The sequence below is a fragment of the Tachyglossus aculeatus genome, chromosome 4 (assembly GCF_015852505.1).
Source record: "Tachyglossus aculeatus isolate mTacAcu1 chromosome 4, mTacAcu1.pri, whole genome shotgun sequence".
Classification (NCBI taxonomy): domain Eukaryota; kingdom Metazoa; phylum Chordata; class Mammalia; order Monotremata; family Tachyglossidae; genus Tachyglossus; species Tachyglossus aculeatus.
The window spans coordinates 133,587,547-133,607,548 of record NC_052069.1 but is presented as its reverse complement, the minus strand read 5'-3'; the positions used below and the strand labels follow the sequence as shown (position 1 = coordinate 133,607,548).

Genomic DNA, 20,002 nt, shown 5'->3' with positions numbered 1-20,002 from the left:
GGGGTGGGGAGGGGGGTCTCGCGTCTTTTTTGGGGGGTCCCGGCCCTGGAGGGGATCGGCTTCTTTCTGGGAGTCCCAGTCTGCGAGGAAGGTGGGGGGAGCATCTCGACTTCTTCGGTGGGAGAGGAAGGTCTTGGCTCTTCTCCGGGGTCCCAGCCCATGGGGGTCTCAAGTAGAAGCAGCGTGGCTCAGTGGAAAGAGCCCGGGCTTTGGAGTCAGAGGTCATGGGTTCAAATCCCAGCTCCGCCAACTGTCAGCTGTGTGACTTTGGGCAAGTCACTTCACTTCTCTGGGCCTCAGTTACCTCATCTGTAAAATGGGGACTGTGAGCCCCGCGTGGGACAACCTGATCACCTTGTATCCCTCCCAGCGCTTAGAACAGTGCTTTGCACAAAGTAAGCGCTTAACAAATACCATAAAAAAAAGAAGTAGCACGGTCTAGTGGATAGAGCCCGCGCTTGGGAATCAGAGGTCGTGGGTTCTAATCCCGCCTCCGCCACCTGTCTGCTGTGTGGCCTTGGGCAAGTCCCTTTACTTCTCTGTGACTCAGTTACCTCATCTGTAAAATGGGGATTGAGACTTTGAGCGTCACGTGGGACAGGGACTGTGCCCAACTGATTACCTTGGATCTCTGCCCCTTGTCGGTTGTGTGACTTTAGGCAAGTCACTTAACTTCTCTGGGCCTCATTCACTCATTCATTCATTCATTCATTCATTCAATCGTATTTATTGAGGGCTTACTGTGTGAAAAGCACTGTACTAAGCGCTTGGGAAGTACATGTTGGCATCATATAGAGACGGTCCCTAGCCAACAGTGGGCTCACAGTCTAGAAGGGGGCTCAGAATCTAGAAGGGGAATAGATGCTATCACATCAATGAGCAATGTCCGTTGTCCACAAAAATATGGAACGCTTCACGACTTTGCACCTCAGTTCCCTCATCTGGAAAATGGGGATGAAGACTGTGAGCCCCGCTTGGGACAACCTGATCACCTTGAAACCTCCCTAGCTCTTAGAACAGTGCTTTGCACATAGTAAGCACTTAATAAATGCCATTATTATTATTATTATTATCTACCCCAGCACTTAAAACTGTGCTTGGCATATAATAAGCGCTTAACAAATGCCATCATTATCATTAGTAGTAGTATTATTAGAGGATCTTGGTTCTTCTCTGGGTGGGGGGGGTCTCGTCCCGGGATCCCCCTCCTCCCCAGTCCCCCAGGCACGATGCTCGTCCAGCGGTCAGGCCGGGCCAGGCCGTGGGTCACAGGAGAAGAGACCTTACTTCTGTCCACGCTGGAGATCGGGGTCGCTCAACTGAGATGGGATCGGAGGGGCCAAAGAGGCCGGGAACCCCTCACACGCCGGCGGTGAGCGTCCTCGGGTTGTCCCACGTGGGGCTCACAGTCCTCATCCCCATTTTACAGATGAGGTAACCGAGGTACAGAAAAATGAATCGCCTGGCCCAAGGTCACACAGCAGATAAGGGGCGCTCTGAGCCCACTGTTGGGTAGGGACCGTCTCTATATGTTGCCAACTTGTACTTCCCAAGCGCTTAGTCCAGTGCTCTGCACACAGTAAGCGCTCAATAAATACTATTGATGATGATGATGATGAAGGGGCGGAGGAGGGATAGAGAAGCAGCTTGGCTCAGTGGAAAGAGCCCGGGCTTTGGAGTCAGAGGTCATGGGTTCGAATCCCAGCTCCGTCACATGTCTGCTGTGTGACCTTGGGCAAGTCACTTCACTTCTCTGAGCCTCAGTTACCCCATCTGTAAAATGGGAATTAAGACTGTGAGCCCCACGTGGGACAACCTGATCACCTTGTATCCCTCCCCAGCGCTTAGAACAGTGCTTTGCACATAGTAAGCGCTTAACAAATGCCATTATTATTATTATTATTATTATTATTATTAGAAACCAGATCCTCTGATTCCCAAGCCCCGGCGGCCCCCTGGAGCCGGATCCAGAGGGAGGGGATGGCTGGGTGGGCCAGGGGGCAGCCCGCCCGAGGTCTAACCGGCGCCGGATTTCGGCTCAGACCCCATTCCCGCTCCACCCGATGGAGGTAGGGGGGCAGGGGGCTGCTTCTAAAGACCCCCAGTCTGGGCCTTACTGCACCCAGCTAGGCCGGCCTGAGCCGTCCCAGGTGCCTTGGGGCGAAGGTCTAGATCATTAACGAATAATAATGATGCCCTCCCTCCTCAAATCCGCCAAACCATCACTCTTCCCCCCTTCAAAGCCCTACTGAAGGCTCACCTCCTCCAGGAGGCCTTCCCAGACTAAGCCCCCTTTTCCTCAGCTCCTCCTCCCCTCTGCCCGACCACCCTTCCCGCCCCACAGCACTTGTGTAGATGATGGTGATGATGATGGCATTTATTCAGCGCTTACTATGTGCAAAGCACCGTTCTAAGCGCTGGGGAGGTTGCAAGGTGATCAGGTTGTCCCACGGGGGGCTCACAGTCAATCTCCATTTTACAGATGAGGAAACTGAGGCACAGAGAAGTTAAGTGACTTGCCCAAAGTCACCCACAGCTGACAATTGGCAAGGCTGAGATTTGAACCCATGACCACTGACTCCAAAGCCGTGCTCTGTCCGCTGAGCCACGCCGCTTCTCATATGTGTATAGATCTATAATTCTATTTATTGATATTGATGCCTGTGACTTGTTTTGATGTCTGTCTCCCCAGCTCTAGACGGGGAGCCCGCTGTGGGCAGGGATTGTGTCTCTTTATTGCTGTATTGTACTTTCCAAGTGCTCAGTACAGTGCCCTGTACACAGTAAGCGCTCAGTAAATACAACTGACTGACTGAATGAATACTAATGGTATTTGTTGAGTGCTTACCATAGTACCAGGCACTGTTCTAGGTGCTGGGGGTAGATACAAGCTAATCAGGTTGGATATAGTCCCCTGCCCCACATGGGGCTCATGCCCTTAATCCCCATTTTACAGATGGGGGAACTGAGGCCCAGAAAAGTTGAGTGACTTACCCAAGGTCACACAACAGGCAAGCGGCGGAGCGGGGATCGGTGCCTCAGTGACCTCGTCTGTAAAACGGGCACAAAGACGGTTGAACCCCTTGCGTGACCCAGTTTGTGTCCATCCTGTCTAGCTTCCATCCACCCCAGCGCTTACTAAAGCGCCTGGCAACGTAGTGAGCGCTTAACAGGTACCATTTTAAAAATGCGGAGAGGAAGAGGGTCAGGTTAATGTCTGTGTCCCTCTCTAGACTGTCAGCTCGTCGTGGGCAGGGAAAGCGTCGGTTTATTTTTGGATTGCCCTCTCCCAAGCGCTCAGTGCAGTGCTGTGCACAGAGTGAGCGCTCAGGCAATACGATGGAGTGGATGGGGAAGGCCGAATTGAGTCCGACCACTGTCCCCAAGACACCCCCGCCCCCCGGGGGTCCCGTTGGCCTCCCCTCCCTGGGTAGGGCTCCTGGGGGGGTGGGGGTCTGCTCTAAGCGCTTAGTCTAGTGTTCTGCACACGGTAAGCGCTCAATAATACGATTGAATGAATGAATAGGAAGGACTCCTATTGTCCTGCCAAGTTTTCCTGGGGCAGGAGCCCTCCTCTGCCCCCAGACCCCTTCCCCATTTCTCCAGGGGGGGAATCCGGGGGAGGGAGGGGAAGATAAGGGTGGGGGGGGAAGGCGAGGTCCTCGGGACCCCCCCCCAGGGTGGGGGGGTGGGATTGGCAGCCCATTGGGCCCAGATGTGAACACCCGCTCCGGTTACACAAGTCGGGAACGTGGCAGGCCGGGCCTTGGCCTGGGGGGAGGGGAGAGAGGGCCCGGGAGGGGGAGGAAATTGGGGAGGGTTGGGGGAAACTGAGGCAGGGGGAGGAGGGGAACGGGGGGGAGAGGAGGGGGCTTCAGGGGTGGGGGGGAGGGGGGCAAGGGAGAGGCTGGGGGAGGGGCTTCTGGGGTGGGGGAGAGGGGGAGAGGAAGGGAGAGGGGCTCCTGGGGTGGGGGAAGAAGGGAGAGGGGCTCCCCGGGTCCGGGGGAGGCTGAGGGAGGGGCTCTTGGGGTGGGGGGGGGGAGAGAGCCAAGGGGGGGGGAAGGAGGGGACAGGGAGGGGAGGGGGCTCCTGGGGAGGGGAGAGGAAGACAGAGGGGCTCCTGGGGCGGGGGGAGAAGGGAGAGGGGCTCCCGGGGTGGGGGGAAAAGGGAGAGGGTCTTCCGGGGTGGGGGGAGAGGCAAAGGGAGGGGAGGGGGTGGAAGGAGGGGAGAGGGAGGGGAAGGGGCTCCTGGGGGGGGGGGAAGGCTTGGAGAAGGGAGGGGGTGGAAGGAGAGGAAGGGGAAGGGGCTCCTGGGGAGGGCAGAGGAAGAGAGGGGGGCTCCCGGGCTGGGGGGGGGGGGGGGGCAGAGGCAAGGAGAGGGAAGAGGGGGGAAGGGAGAGGGGCTCCTGGGGCGGGGGGAGAAGGGAGAGGGAGGGGAAGGGGCTCCTGGGGAAGGGAGGGGAAGACAGAGGGGCTCCTGGGGCGGGGGGAGAAGGGAGAGGGGCTCCCGGGGTGGGGGGGGGGAGGCTGAGGGAGGGGCTCCTGGGGTGGGGGGGAGAGAGCCAAGGAGAGGGGAGGGGGCTCCTGGGGAAGGGAGAGGAAGACAGAGGGGCTCCTGGGGTGGGGGGGGGGGAGGGGGAGGCAAAGAGAGGGGAGGGGGTGGAAGGAGGGGACAGGGAGGGGAAGGGGCTCCTGGGGGGGGGGGAAAAGGCAAGGAGAAGGGAGGGGGTGGAAGGAGAGGCAGGGGCAGGGGCTCCTGGGGAGGGCAGAGGAAGAGAGGGGGGCTCCCGGGCTGGGGGGGGGGGCAGAGGCAAGGAGAGGGAAGAGGGGGGAAGGGAGAGGGGCTCCTGGGGCGGGGGGAGAAGGGAGAGGGGCTCCAGGGGTGGGGGGGGGGGCTGGGGGAGAAGGGAGAGGGGCTCCGGGGGGGGGCGAGGCAAGGAGAGGGAAGGAGGGAAGGAGGAGAGGAAGGGGAAGGGGCTCCTGGGGAGGGGAGAGGAAGAAAGGGGGGCTCCTGGGGTGGGGGGCAGAGGCAAGGAGAGGGAAGAGGGGGGAAGGGAGAGGGGCTCCTGGGGGGGGGGGAGGGGGAGAGGAGGGGGCTCCTGGGGGGGGGAGGGGAGGGGGAGGGGGAGGGGGAGAGGAGGGGGCTCCTGGGGTGGGGGGCTTTCTGGGTCTGGGGTCCCTGGCTGGCAGGCGGGGCTCTTTGCGGGCCCCTCCCCGCGGGGCTCGGGGGGCGGGCAGGAAGGAGAGGGGGCAGGGCCGGACGGAGCGGACCCACCGGAGGACGGGCGGCCCGGGACCTCGCCCACCCTCCCCCTCCCCCCGGCCCCTGAGCCCCCCGAGCCCGCTGCTCATGGCCCTGCTCCCGCCCCTGCTCCTGGCCCTGCTCCTGGCCCTGCTCGGCCCGCGGGGGGCAGGGGCCGCAGCCCCCCGCCCCCAGACCCTCACCTCCCCGAGGCCTCGGGACGCCCGGGACCCCTCCCCCTCCCCGGCCCCCTCCCTCCTCACCCCCAGCACCCTCCGACCCGAGGGGCCCAGCCGAAGACCCGAAAACGAAGGTGAGCACAGCCCCCTCCTTCAAATCCTTGTGTCTGTGTGTGTCTCTTTGTGTGTGTGTGTGTGTGTGTGTGTGTGTGTGTGTGTCCGACCGCGACCATCCCTCTGCGGTATTTACTGAGCGCTTACGAGGGGCAGGGCACTGGACTGAGCGCTTGGGAAGCGGCCAACCCCACGGAATTGGCAGGCCCCGTCCCCTGACCCTCACGACCTCGTGATTGTGTGAGGTGGGGATTAAAAAGTGTGTGTGTGTTGTGTGTGTGTGTGTATGGGTGGGCGCTCAGAACAGTGCCTGGCACATAGTGCTTAACAAATGCCATCGTTATCATTACTGATGGTATCTGTTAAGCGCCGACTATGTTACCGAGCACTGATACAAGGTAATCGGGAGCTTCAGTCTAGAGGGAAAGACAGACATTGAAATGAATTTCAAATAGGGACTTTTAAGTGCTGTGGTGGTAAAGGTGGGGTGGCTATCGAGGGCCTAAAGAGTACAGATAATAATAATGTCGGTGTTTGTTGAGCGCTTACTATGTGCCAAGCACTGTTCTGAGCGCTGGGGGAGATGCAAGGGAATCAGGTTGTCCCAGCTGGGGCTCCCAGTCTTCACCCCCATTTGACAGATGAGGGAACTGAGGCCCAGAGAAGGGAAGTGACTCGCCCAAGGTCACACAGCGGAGAAGTGGCGGAGCGGGGATTAGAACCCACGACCTCCGACTCCCAAGCCCGGGCTCTTTCCACTGAGCCACGCTGCACAACGCGATGGATGCCCGTGGCTGAGGGTGGGTTTGAGTTGGAGATTGCAAGAGGGTGTGTGACAGAGGGGCAAGTGTCATATTTACTCTATTTATTTTATTTTGTTAATATGTTTTGTTTCTAGACTGTGAGCCCACTGTTGGGTAGGGACTGTCTCTAGATGTTGCCAACTGGTACTTCCCAAGCGCTTAGTACAGTGCTCTGCACACAGTAAGCGCTCAATAAATACGGATTGATGGATTGATTGATTTTGTTGTCTGTCCCCCCCCTTCTAGACTGTGAGCCTGCTGTTGGGTGGGGACCGTCTCTATATGTTGCCAACTTGTACTTCCCAAGCGCTTAGTACAGTGCTCTGCACACAGTAAGCGCTCAATAAATGCGATTGAATGAATGAATGAATGAAAGTGTGGGGATGCGGCATTCAGCGCTTAGAACAGTGCTTGGCACATAGTAAGTGCTTAACGAGTACCATTATTACTGCAAGTGTGTGAGTGAGTGTGCAAATGCAAGCAGTCCATCCATTTATAGAGGGCTTACTGTATGCAGAGCACTGTACTAAGCGCTGGGGAGAGTACCAAATGGTATTTTAATGGTATTTGTTAATAATAATGATGGCATTTGTTAAGCGCTTACTATGTGCAAAGCACCGTTCTAAGCGCTGAATAATAATAATGGCATTTGTTAAGCGCTTAGTATGTGCAAAGCACCGTTCTAAGCGCTGAATAGTAATGATGGCATTTGTTAAGCGCTTACTATGTGCAAAGCACCGTTCTAAGCGCTGAATAGTAATGATGACATCTGTTAAGCGCTTACCATGTGCAAAGCACTGTTCTAAGCGCTGGGGAGGATACAAGGTGATCAGGTTGTCCCACGGGGGGCTCACAGTCTTCATCCCCATTTGACAGATGAGGGAACTGAGGCCCAGAGAAGTGAAGTGACTTGCCCACAGTCACACAGCTGACAATCGGCGGAGCCAGGATTAGAACCCATGACCTCTGACTCCCTGCACTTACTTTGTCCCAGGCACTGTACTAAGCACTGGGGTAGATACAAAATAATCAGGTTGGACACAGCCCATGTCCCACGTGGGGCTCACGGTCTTTAATCCCCATTTTACCATTAATAATAATAATAATAATAATAATGGCATTTATTAAGCACTTACTATGTGCAAAGCACTGTTCTGAGTGCTGGGGAGGTTACAAGTTGATCAGGTTGTCCCATGGGGGGGCTCACAGTCTTAATCCCCATTTTACAGAGGAGGTAACTGAGGCCCAGAGAAGTGAAGTGACTTGCCCAAAGTCACACAGCCGTCAAGCGGCAGAGTCGGAATTTGAACCCATGACCTCTGACTCCAAAGCCCGGGCTCTTTCCACTGAGCCACGCTGCTTCCCGGGGCACAGAGATGCGACTTGCCCAAGGCCACACAGCAGACAAGCGGCGGAGCTGGGATTCGAACCCAGATCTTTCTGATTCCCGGGCCCCGGGCTCTAGCCACTAGGCCATTTTGCTCCTCTCTATCCGTGTTAGACACTTTTCCTGCCCACAAGGAGCTTACAATCTACTGAGTGACAGTGGATTGAAGTCTAATTGTAACTGGTTGTGACCTATTCATTCATTCATTCATTCATTCATTCATTCATTCAATCGTATTTATTCATTCATTCATTCAATCGTATTTATTGAGCGCTTACTGTGTGCAGAGCACTGTACTAAGCGCTGGGAAGTACAAGTCGGCAACATCTAGAGACGGTCCCTACCCAACAATGGGCTCACAGTCTAGAAGGGGGAGACAGAAAACAAAACAAACCATGTAGAAAGGTGTCAAAATCGTCAGAACAAATAGAATTAAAGCTATATTCACATTATTAACAAAATAAAAAGAATAGTAAATATGTACTAAACGTTTTCCAATGGCTGTTTTAACACTGTCCAAATATTGACTAACATAGTGTTGCGATGACCCAGCCAAGAGGAAAAAGCCTCAACTGTATTTTCAACACAGTCTTATAGATGTCTCTTTCATTCATTCATTCAATCGTATTTATTGAGCGCTTCCTGTGTGCAGAGCACTGTACTAAGCGCTCGGGAAGTACAAGTTGGCAACGTATAGAGACGGTCCCTACCCAACAGCGGGCTCACAGTCTAGAAGGGGGAGACAGACAACAAAACAGAACATATTAACAGAATAAAATAAATAGAATAGTAAATATGTACAAGTAAAATAAATACAGTAATATGCACAAACATATACACAGGTGGTGTGGGGAGGGGAAGGAGGGGGCTCAGTCTGGGAAGGCTTCCTGGAGGAGGTGAGCTTTCAGTAGGGCTTTGAAGGAAGGAAGAGAGCTACTGAGGAGATGTTGCCGGCTTGTACTTCCCAAGCGCTTAGTACAGCGCTCTGCACACAGTAAATGCTCAATAAATACGGCTGAATGAATGAATGAATGAAGGAATGAATAAATGGAAGTGTATGTTAGCAACTGCGGGAGTGTATGTGACTGAGGGTGTGAGAGTAACTGGAGGTGTGTGTTAGCGATTTTGGGAATTTATGTGACTGAATTTGTGTGTCTGGGTGAACAACTGTGTAACTGGAAGTGTAGGTTAGCAACTGTGGAAATGTATGTGAGAGAGTGTGAATAATTGTGCGTAGCTGTATGAACAACTGTATGAGTAACTCAAAATAACTATGAGAATGTATGTGCCTGCACGTGTGTGTATGCACAGTCGTGAGCAACTGGGAATGTTTGTGACTTTGAGTGTGTGTGTTTGTGCATGGTTGTGGCGATTAACTTGGAGTGTGAGTTAGAAACTGTGGGACTGTAAGTGACTGAGCGTGTGTGTGTGTGCACAGACGTGCGAGTAACTGGGAGTGTGAGTTAGCGACTGGGAATGTTTGTGACTTTGAGTGCGTGTGTTTGTGAACAATTGTGGCAATTAACTGGGAGTCTGAGTTAGAGACTGGGGGGATGTAAGTGTGAGCGCGTGTGTGCGCGCGCGAACAATTGTGCAAGTAACGGAGTGTGGGTTAGCAACTGTGGGAGCAGATCCCGGCTCTGCCAATTGTCAGCTGTGCGATTTTGGGCAAGTCACTTCACTTCTCTGGGCCTCAGTGACCTCATCTGTAAAATGGGGATGAAGACTGTGAGCCCCCCCCATGGGACAACCTGATCACCTTGTAACCTCCCCAGCGCTTAGAACGGTGCTTGGCACATGGGAAGCGCTTAATAAATGCCGTCATCATCAACCGTGGGAAGGTACGTGAGCGAGAGTATGTTTCTGTGAACAGTTCATTCATTTGATCGGATTTATTGAGTGCTTACTGTGTACAGAGCACTGTACTAAGCGCTTGGGAAGTCCAAGTTGGCAACATGTAGAGACGGTCCCTACCCAACAACGGGCTCACAGTCTAGAAGGGGGAGACAGACAGCAAAACAAAACAAGTAGGCATCAACAGCATCAGAATAAATAGAATTATAGCTTTAAACACATCATTAATAAAATAAATAGAATAGTAAATCTGTATCCCAGCTCTGCCACATTCACTCATTCATTCAATCGTATTTATTGAGTGCTTACTGTGTGCAGAGCACTGTACTAAGCGCTTGGGAAGTACAAGTCGGCAACGTATAGAGACGGTCCCTACCCAACAATGGGCTCATGGTCTAGAAGGGGGAGACAGACAATAAAACAAAACATGTAGACAGGTGTCAAAACCGTCAGAACAATAGGATTAAAGCTATATGCCCATCATTAACAAAATAAAAAGAATAGTAAATACGTACTAAACGTTTTCCAAAGGCTGTTAACACTGTCCAAATATTTCTTAACAGTGTGCCTGCTGTGTGACCTTGGGGAAGTCACTTAACTTCCCTGAGCCTCAGTTACCTCATCTGTAAAATGGGGATTAAGACTGAGCCCCACGTGGGACAACCTGATCACTTTGTAGCTTCCCCAGCGCTTAGAGCAGTGCTTTGCACATAGTAAGCGCTTAACAGATGCCATCATTATTATTATTATTACAAGTAAAATAAATAGAGCAATAAATCTGAACAGTTGTATGAACAACTGAGGGAGCGTGGATGAGAGAGTGTGAGCAAGTGTGGGAGGCTGGGATTGGATTTGGATGTGTGTATGTGAACAACACATATATACATACAACACATGTATGTGTGTATGTGAGAAGCAGCGTGGCTCAGTGGAAAAGAGCCCGGGCTTTGGAGTCAGAGGTCATGGGTTCAAATCCCAGCTCCGCCACCTGTCAGCTGTGTGACTTCGGGCAAGTCACTTCACTTCTCTGGGCCTCAGTTCCCTCCTCTGTAGAATGGGGATTAAGACTGTGAGCCCCACGTGGGACAACATGACCACCTTGTAACCTCCCCAGCGCTTAGAACAGTGCACGTAGTAAGCGCTTAACAATGCCATCATTATTATTATTACAAGCAAAATAAATAGAGCAATGAATCTGAACAGTTGTGCGAACAACTGAGGGAGCGTGGATGAGAGAGTGTGAGCAAGTGTGCTCTGCACATAGTAAGCGCTCAATAAATACGATTGATGATGATGAAGTGTGGGAGGCTGGGATTGGATTTGGATGCGTGTATGCGAACAATTGGAGGTTGTGGGGTATTGTGTGGGTGTGACTTGAGTGTTTCCGCCTGTAAGATGGCAGCCGCCTGCCTCTCCCTTCTTCCCTCCATCCACCGGTCCGCCCCCGCAGTGTCCCCAGGGACGCGTCCCGTGCGTGTGCGCGTTGTCAAGAAGAAGAAGAAGATTGTGGTGAGGAAGAGGAAGAGACCAGCTCGGCCAGGCCCCACCGACCCTCCTCGGGGGTCAGAGCCAGGTAGCGGCCCCCAGCCCCGTCCCCCCACCGTGGTCAGACCCCAGCACACACGAGGGCAACAACGGACACACAACACCGACCCTTGTACACAACACTTGGGCGCGGGAGCAGGCCTTGTATATGACAGTTCATTCATTCATTCAGCCGTATTGAGCACGGACACGCACGGGAGCAATCAATCAATCATATTGAGCGCTTACTGTGTGCAGAGCACTGTACTAAGTGCTTGGGAAGTACAAGTTGGCAACATATAGAGACAGTCCCTACCCAACATCATCATCATCAATCGTATTTATTGAGCGCTTACTGTGTGCAGAGCACTGTACTAAGCGGTTGGGAAGTCCAAGTTGGCAACATATAGAGACAGTCCCTACCCAACAGCGGGCTCACAGTCTAAAAGGGGGAGACAGAGAACAAAACCAAACATACTAACAAAATAAAATAAATAGAATAGATATGCACAAGTAAAATAAATAGAGTAATAAATATGTACAAACATATATACATATATACAGGTGCTGTGGGGAAGGGAGGGAGGTAAGATGGGGGGGATGGAGAGGGGGACGAGGGGGAGAGGAAGGAAGGGGCTCAGTCTGGGAAGGCCTCCTGGAGGAGGTGAGCTCTCAGTAGGGCCTGGAAGGGAGGAAGAGAGCGAGCTTGGCGGATGGGCAGAGGGATTGGGGGCATTCCAGGCCCGGGGGATGACGTGGGCCGGGGGTCGACGGCGGGACAGGCGAGAGCGAGGCCCGGTGAGGACATTGGCGGCGGAGGAGCAGAGGGTGCGGGCTGGGCCGGAGAAGGAGAGAAGGGAGGTGAGGTAGGAGGGGGCCAGGGGATGGGCAGCCTTGAAGCCCAGGGTGAGGAGTTTCTGCCTGATGCGCAGATTGATTGGTAGCCACTGGAGATTTTTGAGGAGGGGAGTAACATGCCCAGAGCGTTTCTGGACAAAGACAATCCGGGCAGCGGCGTGAAGTATGGATTGAAGTGGGGAGAGACACGAGGATGGGAGATCAGAGAGAAGGCTGATGCAATAGTCCAGACGGGATAGGATGAGAGCTTGAACCGACCCTTGTACACAACACTTGGACACAGGAACAGGCCTTGTATACGACAGTTCATTCATTCATTCATTCAGGAGCAAGCCTTGTATACGACAGTTCATTCATTCATTCAATCGTATAGAGCGCTTACTGTGTGCAGAGCACTGGACTCTATTACTCTATTTTACTTGTACATTTTTATTCTACTTATTTTATTTTATTTTATTTTGTTAATATGTTTTGTTTTGTTCTCTGTCTCCCCCTTCTAGACTGTGAACCCACCGTTGGGTAGGGACCGTCTCTATATGTTGCCAACTTGTACTTCCCAAGCGCTTACTACAGTGCTCTGCACACAGTAAGCGCCCAATAAATACGATTGCATGAATGGACTAAGCACAGTTGCACGCAGGGGTACTGACCCTTGTACGCAACAGTCACATGAAGGGACATGGAGGAGGAGGAGCACCAACCCTCATATGCAGCAGTCACACACAAAAACACCGACCCTTGTACAGGAAAGTCACTCCCAGGGACACCGACTGTAGTACGCGCCAGTCACCAACCCTCGAATCCGGCGGTCGCACGCGGGAGAGCCGACCCTTGTGCGCACCAGTCATCACGTACACAACGTTACCGTGGACCGTCAGTCCTCCAAGCCTTATTTGTGCATACGCGCACGCCCGGGACGAGGTCACGCGGGTGGGCAGCCGGCTACCACGGACTGCCTGCACAACCCCCTGGGGCCGCGGCCCTGACTCTCTCTGCCCGCCAGACTGCCCGCCCCTGGGCTTGGAGTCCCTGCGCGTCTCCGATGACCAGCTCCGGGCCTCCAGCAGCCCGCACTTCGGCGTGGGCCCGCACCGCGGCCGGCTCAACATCCAGGTGACCCTCGACCCCGGGACCCCCACTCTCCGCGGCCCCAGGCCCGTCCCTCCCCGCCGAGGGGGCTGCTGTCCACGTGCCGTCCCCGGGCGCGGGCGGGCATCGAGGCCGGGGATGGGTGCGCGGGGCGGGACGGCCCCGGGACCCCCGCGGGACCCGCCCGGTGGTCTCCCCTCAGTCAGGCATCGAGGACGGGGACCAGTACGACGGGGCGTGGTGCGCGGAGCCGGACGACCCCGAGCCCTGGCTGGAGGTGGACGCCGGGAGGCCGGTCCGCTTCACCGGGGTCATCACCCAGGGCAAGAACTCCATCTGGAGGTGAGGCCGGAAGGCGGGGGCCCCTCCTTCCGTGTCGTCCTCTCCCAAGCGCTTAGCACGGAGTTCTGCGTGCGGCCCGCGCTCGAGAAAGCCATCGATTGATTGATTGGAAGGCCACCGAGTCACGGCGGGGGGCGGACCCGCGGCTGGTCCCTTGAGCCGGGAGGCCAGGGGTCCTGAGGATCAGATATTAATAATAACAATGGTATTTGTTAAGCGCCTACTATGTGTGGCGCACTGTTCTAAGCGCCGGGGGGCGGTACAAGGTGATCAGGTTGTCCCACATGGGGCTCACGGTCTTCATCCCCATTTTCCAGATGAGGGAACTGAGGCCAGAGAAGTTAAGCGACTTGACTAAGGTCACTCAGCAGACATTAGACTCCCGAGCCCGGGCTCTTTCCGTTGAGCCGCGCTGCTTCTCAGTGCCCCCACGCTCCCACCCTTCACCCCCTAACTGCCCCCCCCTTGTTGACCGGACGCTTGTTGTGGGTAGAGAACATGTCCACCAGACTCTGTTGTAGTGTCCTTTCCCAAGCGCTTAGTCCAGTGCTCTGCACACCGTAAGCGCTTAACAAGTACCCTTGATGGATTGATTGGTTATGGACTGTCGCTAGACTGTAAGCCCTTGTGTGGAGGGAGCATGTCCGCCAACTCTATTGATTTATATTCCCTCAAGTGCCTAGTACAGTGCTCTGCACACAGTAAGCGCTCAATAAATATCTTCAACTAACTGGGCGGCTGTGGGGAGGCAGGGCCCCGGGGGAAAGCTTTCTGGGGCCAAGTTATCAGCGTCCGCTCATTTGCCTTCCCGGGCCTCTGCGTCTAGCAGGACCTTAGTACGGTGCTCTGCAACAGGAAATGATTCAACAGTACCGAGCACTTAATATGTTCAGAGCAATCAATCAATCAATCAATCGTATTTATTGAGCGCTTACTATGTGCAGAGCACTGTACTAAGCGCTTGGGAAGTACAAACTGGCATCACATAGAGACAGTCCCTACCCAACAGTGGGCTCACAGTCTAAAAGGGGGAGACAGAGAACAGAACCAAACATACCAACAAAATAGAAATGTACAAGTAAAATAAATAAATAAATAAATAGAGTAATAAATAGAGCACCGTACCAAAGTCTATTTAATGAGCGCTTCCTGTGTACTGAGCGTTTCGGAGGGGATTGTATTGATGTCTGCGTCCCCCTCCAAACCGTCAGCTCATCCTGGTCTGGGAACGTGGTTGCCAATGTTCCCTTCCGGTTGTTGTTTTAGTCCCAGGCGCTTAGTACAGGGCTTTGCGCGGAGGGAGGGCTCAAGAAATCCGCCCGGGAGAGTGATGAACGAAGGATCTCTGCGACCTCTTGTCTCTCCGACCCCTTAGGTACGACTGGGTGACCTCCTACAAGGTGCAGTTCAGCAATGACAGCAGTAAATGGCGTTGGGGCCGGAACGGCAGCCAGGAGGCGGTGAGGACGGTTCACCCATCGTTCGCTCATTTAATCCTATTTATTGAGCGCTTACCGCGTGCAGAGCACTGTACCAAGCGCTTGGGAGAGGACAGTTAGAGTAACCCTCACCCTAACCAGCTCCGACGCGCACAATCCCTCATCACCTAGGAGTATAGTGGCCTAGTGGACAGAGAAAGGGCCCGGGACTCAGAGGGCCCTGGGTTCTAATCCCGGCTCCGCCACGTGTCCGCCGTGCGTGAGTTTGGGCGAGTCGATCAATCAATCAGTCGTATTTATTGAGCGCTTACTGCGTGCAGAGCGCTGTACTAAGCGCTTGGGAAGTACAAGTTGGTGACATATAGAGACAGTCCCTACCCAACAGTGGGCTCACAGTGGGCCCCGGTTCCCTCATCCGTAAAACGGGGATGAAGACAGTGAGCCCCGTAAATACCAATCGGTGCTATTTATGGAGTGCATACGGTGCGCAGGGCACTGTACTGAGCGGTTGGTAGACACAGTCCCTGACTTCGAGGAGCTTACAGTCGAGAGCAGGAGACAGACATTCAAATGAATTATGGAGATCGATTGAGCGTATTTACTGAGCAATTACCTTGTTCATTCACTCATTCAGTCGTATTTATTGAGCGCTTACTGTGTGCAGAGCACTGTACTAAGCGCTTGGGAAGTACAAGCCGGTGACACACAGAGACGGTCCCTACCCAACAACTGTTCAGAGCCGTGTACTAAATGCCCGGGAGAGGATGATACAACAGAGCTGACTGAGGGAAACGTTCCCGGCCCATGACGAGCTTACAGTTTAGATGCGGGGGGGACGGACGTGAATTTAGATCGATAAATGACGGATGAGGATATAAATGTTGCGGGGTTGTGGGAGGGGTGAGCGAAGGGAGTGAATCCAAGTGAAAAGGCGGATGTGGAAGGGAGCAGGAGAAGAGGAAAGGAGGGCTTAGGCGGGGAAGGCCTCTTGGAGGAGATGGGCTTTTTTTAAAAATAAAGATTTCAAGGTGGGGAGAGTGACTGTCTTAGGGCTGTGATGTCTCTAGCCTGTAAGTTCATCCTGGGTAACAATCATAATTGTGGTATCTGTTAAGTGCTTCCTACGTGCCAGGCACTGTAATAATAATAATAATAATAATAATGGCATTTATTAAGCGCTTACTATGTGCAAAGCACTGTTTTAAGCCCTGGGGAGGTTACAAGGTGATCGGCTTGTCCCAGAGGGGGCTCACAGTCTTCATCCCCATTTTACAGATGAGGGAACTGAGGCCCAGAGAAGTGAAGTGACTTGCCCAAAGTCACACAGCTGACAATTGGCAGAGCCGGGATTTGAACCCATGACATCTGACTTGTCGCCAGCTTGTACTTCTTAGTACAGTGCTCTGCACACAGTAAGCGCTCAATAAATACGATTGATGATGATGATGACTCCAAAGCCCGAGCTCTTTCCACTGAGCCACGCTGCTTCTCTAAGCACCGGGGTTGATCCGAGCACAGAACTTGTCCCACGTCGGGCTCGCAGCCTCCATCCCCATTTCACAGATGAGGGAGCTGAGGCCCGGAGAAGTGAAGTGACTTACCCAAGTTCACCCAGCAGACAAGTAGGGGAGCCAGGGCTGGAATCCGTGACCTTCTGACTCCTGGGCTCGTGCTGTAGCCACTAGGCCATGCTGCTCAGCGCTCAATAAATATGACCGTTTGGCTCTGTATATCATCATCAATCGTATTTATTGAGCGCTTACTATGTGCAGAGCACTGTACTAAGCGCTTGGGAAGTACAAATTGGCAGCATATAGAGACAGTCCCTACCCAACAGTGGGCTCACAGTCTAAAAGGGGGAGACAGAGAACAAAACCAAACATACCAACAAAATAAAATAAATAGAATAGATATGTACAAGTAAAATAAATAAATAAATAGAGTAATAAATATGTACAAACATATACATATATACAGGTGCTGTGGGGAAGGGAAGGAGGTAAGAAGGGGGGGATGGAGAGGGGGACGAGGGGGAGAGGAAGGAAGGGGCTCAGTCTGGGAATGCCTTAAGCAGTCGGGAGAGCAGTTACTAGAAACAGTCCCTGACTTCGAGGAGCTTACAGTCGAGAGCAGGAGACGGACGTTAAAGTGAATTATGGAGATCGATTGATCGTATTTATTGAGCAATTACCTTGTTCAGAGCAGTGTACTAAATGCCCGGGAGAGAACGATCCAGCAGTTGATAGGAACATTGTTAAAGCGCTTAGTACATAAAAATGCCGTGGGGGTGACGATCAAGGGCTTAAAGGGGACGGATCCAAGTGTGTAGGGGAGATGTAATCATCATCATCATCAATCGTATTTACTGAGCGCTTACTATGTGCAGAGCACTGTACTAAGCGCTTGGGAAGTACAAATTGGCAACATATAGAGACAGTCCCTACCCAACAGTGGGCTCACAGTCTAAAAGGGGGAGACGGAGAACAAAACCAAACATACTATCAAAATAAAATAAATAGAATAGATATGTACAAGTAAAATAAATAAATAGAGTAATAAATATGTACATACTTATATACAGGTGCTGTGGGGAAGGGAAGGAGGTAAGATGGGGGGATGGAGAGGGGGACGAGGGGGAGAGGAAGGAAGGGGCTCAGTCTGGGAAGGCCTTACGCAGTCGGGAGAGCAGTTAGTAGAAACAGTCCCTGACTTCGAGGAGCTTACAGTCGTGAGCAGGAGACGGACGTTAAAATGAATTATGGAGATCGATTGATCGTATTTATTGAGCAGTGTACTAAATGCCCGGGAGAGGACGATCCAACAGTTGATAGGAACACTGTTAAGCGCTTAGTACATAAAAATGCCGCGGGGGTGACGATCAAGGGCTTAAAGGGGACGGATCCAAGTGCGTAGGGGAGACGTAATCGCAGTCTCACATCCAGTGGAAATCATAAGTTGAAGGGTGGTGGGGTTCGGCCCCTCGGGGGCCGGGGGTCTCCGGCTGGGGAGGTGGCCTCGGCGTCCAAGCGGCTGTGTCCCCTTCCTCCCTCCAGGTGCTTCCCGGGAACTCGGATCCCGAAACCCCAGTCTTGAGGCTGCTGCCCCGAGCCGAGGTGGCCCGTTACATCCGCTTGCTGCCCCAGGCCTGGTACCTGAACGGTTCCGCCTGCCTCCGAGCTGAGATCCTGGCCTGCCCCCTGCCCGGTGGGACTCGGGGTGGGGGGGGAACCGGGCCGCGGGGCGTGGGCGACGGACGGGCCGGGGAGCGGTGGCCGGCGTCAGCGACGAGGGAGCGGGCCCGGTCCCACGGGCCCGGGAATCCGAAGGTTCATTCATTCCGTCGTCTTGATCGCGTGCTTACCGCGTGCGGAGCACTGGACTAAGCTCTTGGGAGAGCCCGATACGACAGTAAACAGACGCATTTCCTGCCCGCGGTGAGCTCGGCTGTGGCGCTTGTCTGCTGGGTGACCTTGGGCCAGTCACTTCCCTTTTCTGGGCCTCAGTTCTCTTATCTGTCAAATGGGGGTGAAGACCGTGAGCCCCACGGGGGACAGGGACTGCGTCCGTCCCGATAAGCTTGGATCTACCCTAGCGCTTAGAACGGTGCCCGGCACACAGTAAGCACTTACCACCACTAATAATAATAATGATGATATTTGTTAAGTGCTTGCTATGTGCCAAGCACTGTTCTAAACGCTGTGGTATATGCAATAATAATAATGGCACTTATTAAGCACTTACTATGTGCAAAGCACTGTTCTCAGCGCTGTATAATGATGGCATTTATTAAGTGCCTACTATGTGCAAGGCACTGTTCTAAGCCCTGGAGAGGTTACAAGGTGATCGGGTGGTCCCACGGCGGGGACAACCCCATTTTCCAGATGAGGTCACTGAGGCCCAGAGAAGTGAAGTGACTTGCCCAAAGTCACCCAGCTGACAAGTGGCGGAGCCGAGATTTGAACCCACGGCCTCTGACTCCAAAGCCTGGGCGCTTTCCATTGAGATAGCCAGGTTGTCCCACGTGGGGCTCGCAGTCTCAATCCCCAGTTTACAGGTGAGTTAACTGAAGCACAGAGAAGTGAAGCGACTTGCCCACGGTCACACAGCAGACGAGTGGCAGAGCCGGGATTAGAACCCACCGCCGCCTCTGACTCCCAAGCCCGGGCTCTTGCCACTAGGCCATACTAGACTCTAACCTTGTTGTGGGCAGTGAATTGGTCCGTTTATTCTTGTATTGTCATCATCATCATCATCAATCGTATTTATTGAGCGCTTACTGTGTGCGGAGCACTGGACTAAGCGCTTGGGAAGTACAAGTTGGCAGCATATAGAGACGGTCCCTACCCAACAGTGGGCTCACAGTCTAAAGTCTGTTGTCCTCCCCAAACGCTTAGCATGGTGCTCTGCACACTGTGAGCGCTCAATGAATACGACTCAATGAAAAATCCCGCGGTTATTATTATTGTTGGAGATCACCCCAGCTCTTCCCGCCTCCCAAACCTCCCCCCTCATTTCCCTCTCCCTCCGCAGATCCCAACAACCCCCTAGTCGAAGGAGCCCAACTCAGCTCCACCGACCGACTGGACTTCCGCCATCACAACTACAAGGAGATGAGGAAGGTCAGCACCGGGATGACTGCGGTGCCCGCCCGTCCCGATCCCGGCCCGATTCCCCATCCCCGTGCCCTCCACCCGCCCGCCCCCGTGCCTATCCCTTCCTCAGCCCCGGGACCCCCAGCCCCCGCTCCTGACCCGGATTCGCCCCGCAGCTGATGAAACGGGTGAACGAGGATTGTCCCAACATCACGCGCATCTACAGCATCGGCAAAAGCCACCAAGGCCTGAAGATGTACGTGATGGAGATTTCCGACAACCCGGGCGAGCACGAGCTTGGTACGTGATGGGAGATGGGGGGGGCGGAGCCGGCTGGGAATGGCGGCGGGGTCCGTGAGGATGCCGAGTCCGGGGCGGCGAGAAACGGTGATCCCGGGCCCGGGGCTCAGAGGGTCTGGGTTCCCGTTCCGGCTCCGCCGCTTCTCTCATTCATTCATTCATTCATTCAGTCGTATTTATCGAGCGCTTCCCGTGTGCAGAGCACTGTACTAAGCGCTTGGGAAGTACAAGTCGGCAACGTATAGAGACGGTCCCTACCCAACAACGGGCTCACGGTCT

General features: G+C 53.9%; 1 protein-coding gene across 1 annotated transcript in view; it reads left to right on the top strand.

The window, feature by feature from the left end:
• The first annotated feature begins 1,229 nt into the window (after positions 1-1,229).
• CPXM1 (carboxypeptidase X, M14 family member 1) overlaps positions 1,230-20,002 on the top strand; it is a 35,657-nt gene continuing 16,884 nt past the window's right edge. The window contains exons 1-9 of the mRNA XM_038745716.1: positions 1,230-1,372; positions 5,239-5,555; positions 11,030-11,152; positions 12,965-13,074; positions 13,253-13,392; positions 14,768-14,852; positions 17,885-18,035; positions 19,362-19,450; positions 19,600-19,723. Coding sequence (XP_038601644.1) covers positions 1,230-1,372; positions 5,239-5,555; positions 11,030-11,152; positions 12,965-13,074; positions 13,253-13,392; positions 14,768-14,852; positions 17,885-18,035; positions 19,362-19,450; positions 19,600-19,723 — 1,282 coding nt within the window. The remainder of the gene's footprint in view (positions 1,373-5,238; positions 5,556-11,029; positions 11,153-12,964; positions 13,075-13,252; positions 13,393-14,767; positions 14,853-17,884; positions 18,036-19,361; positions 19,451-19,599; positions 19,724-20,002) is intronic.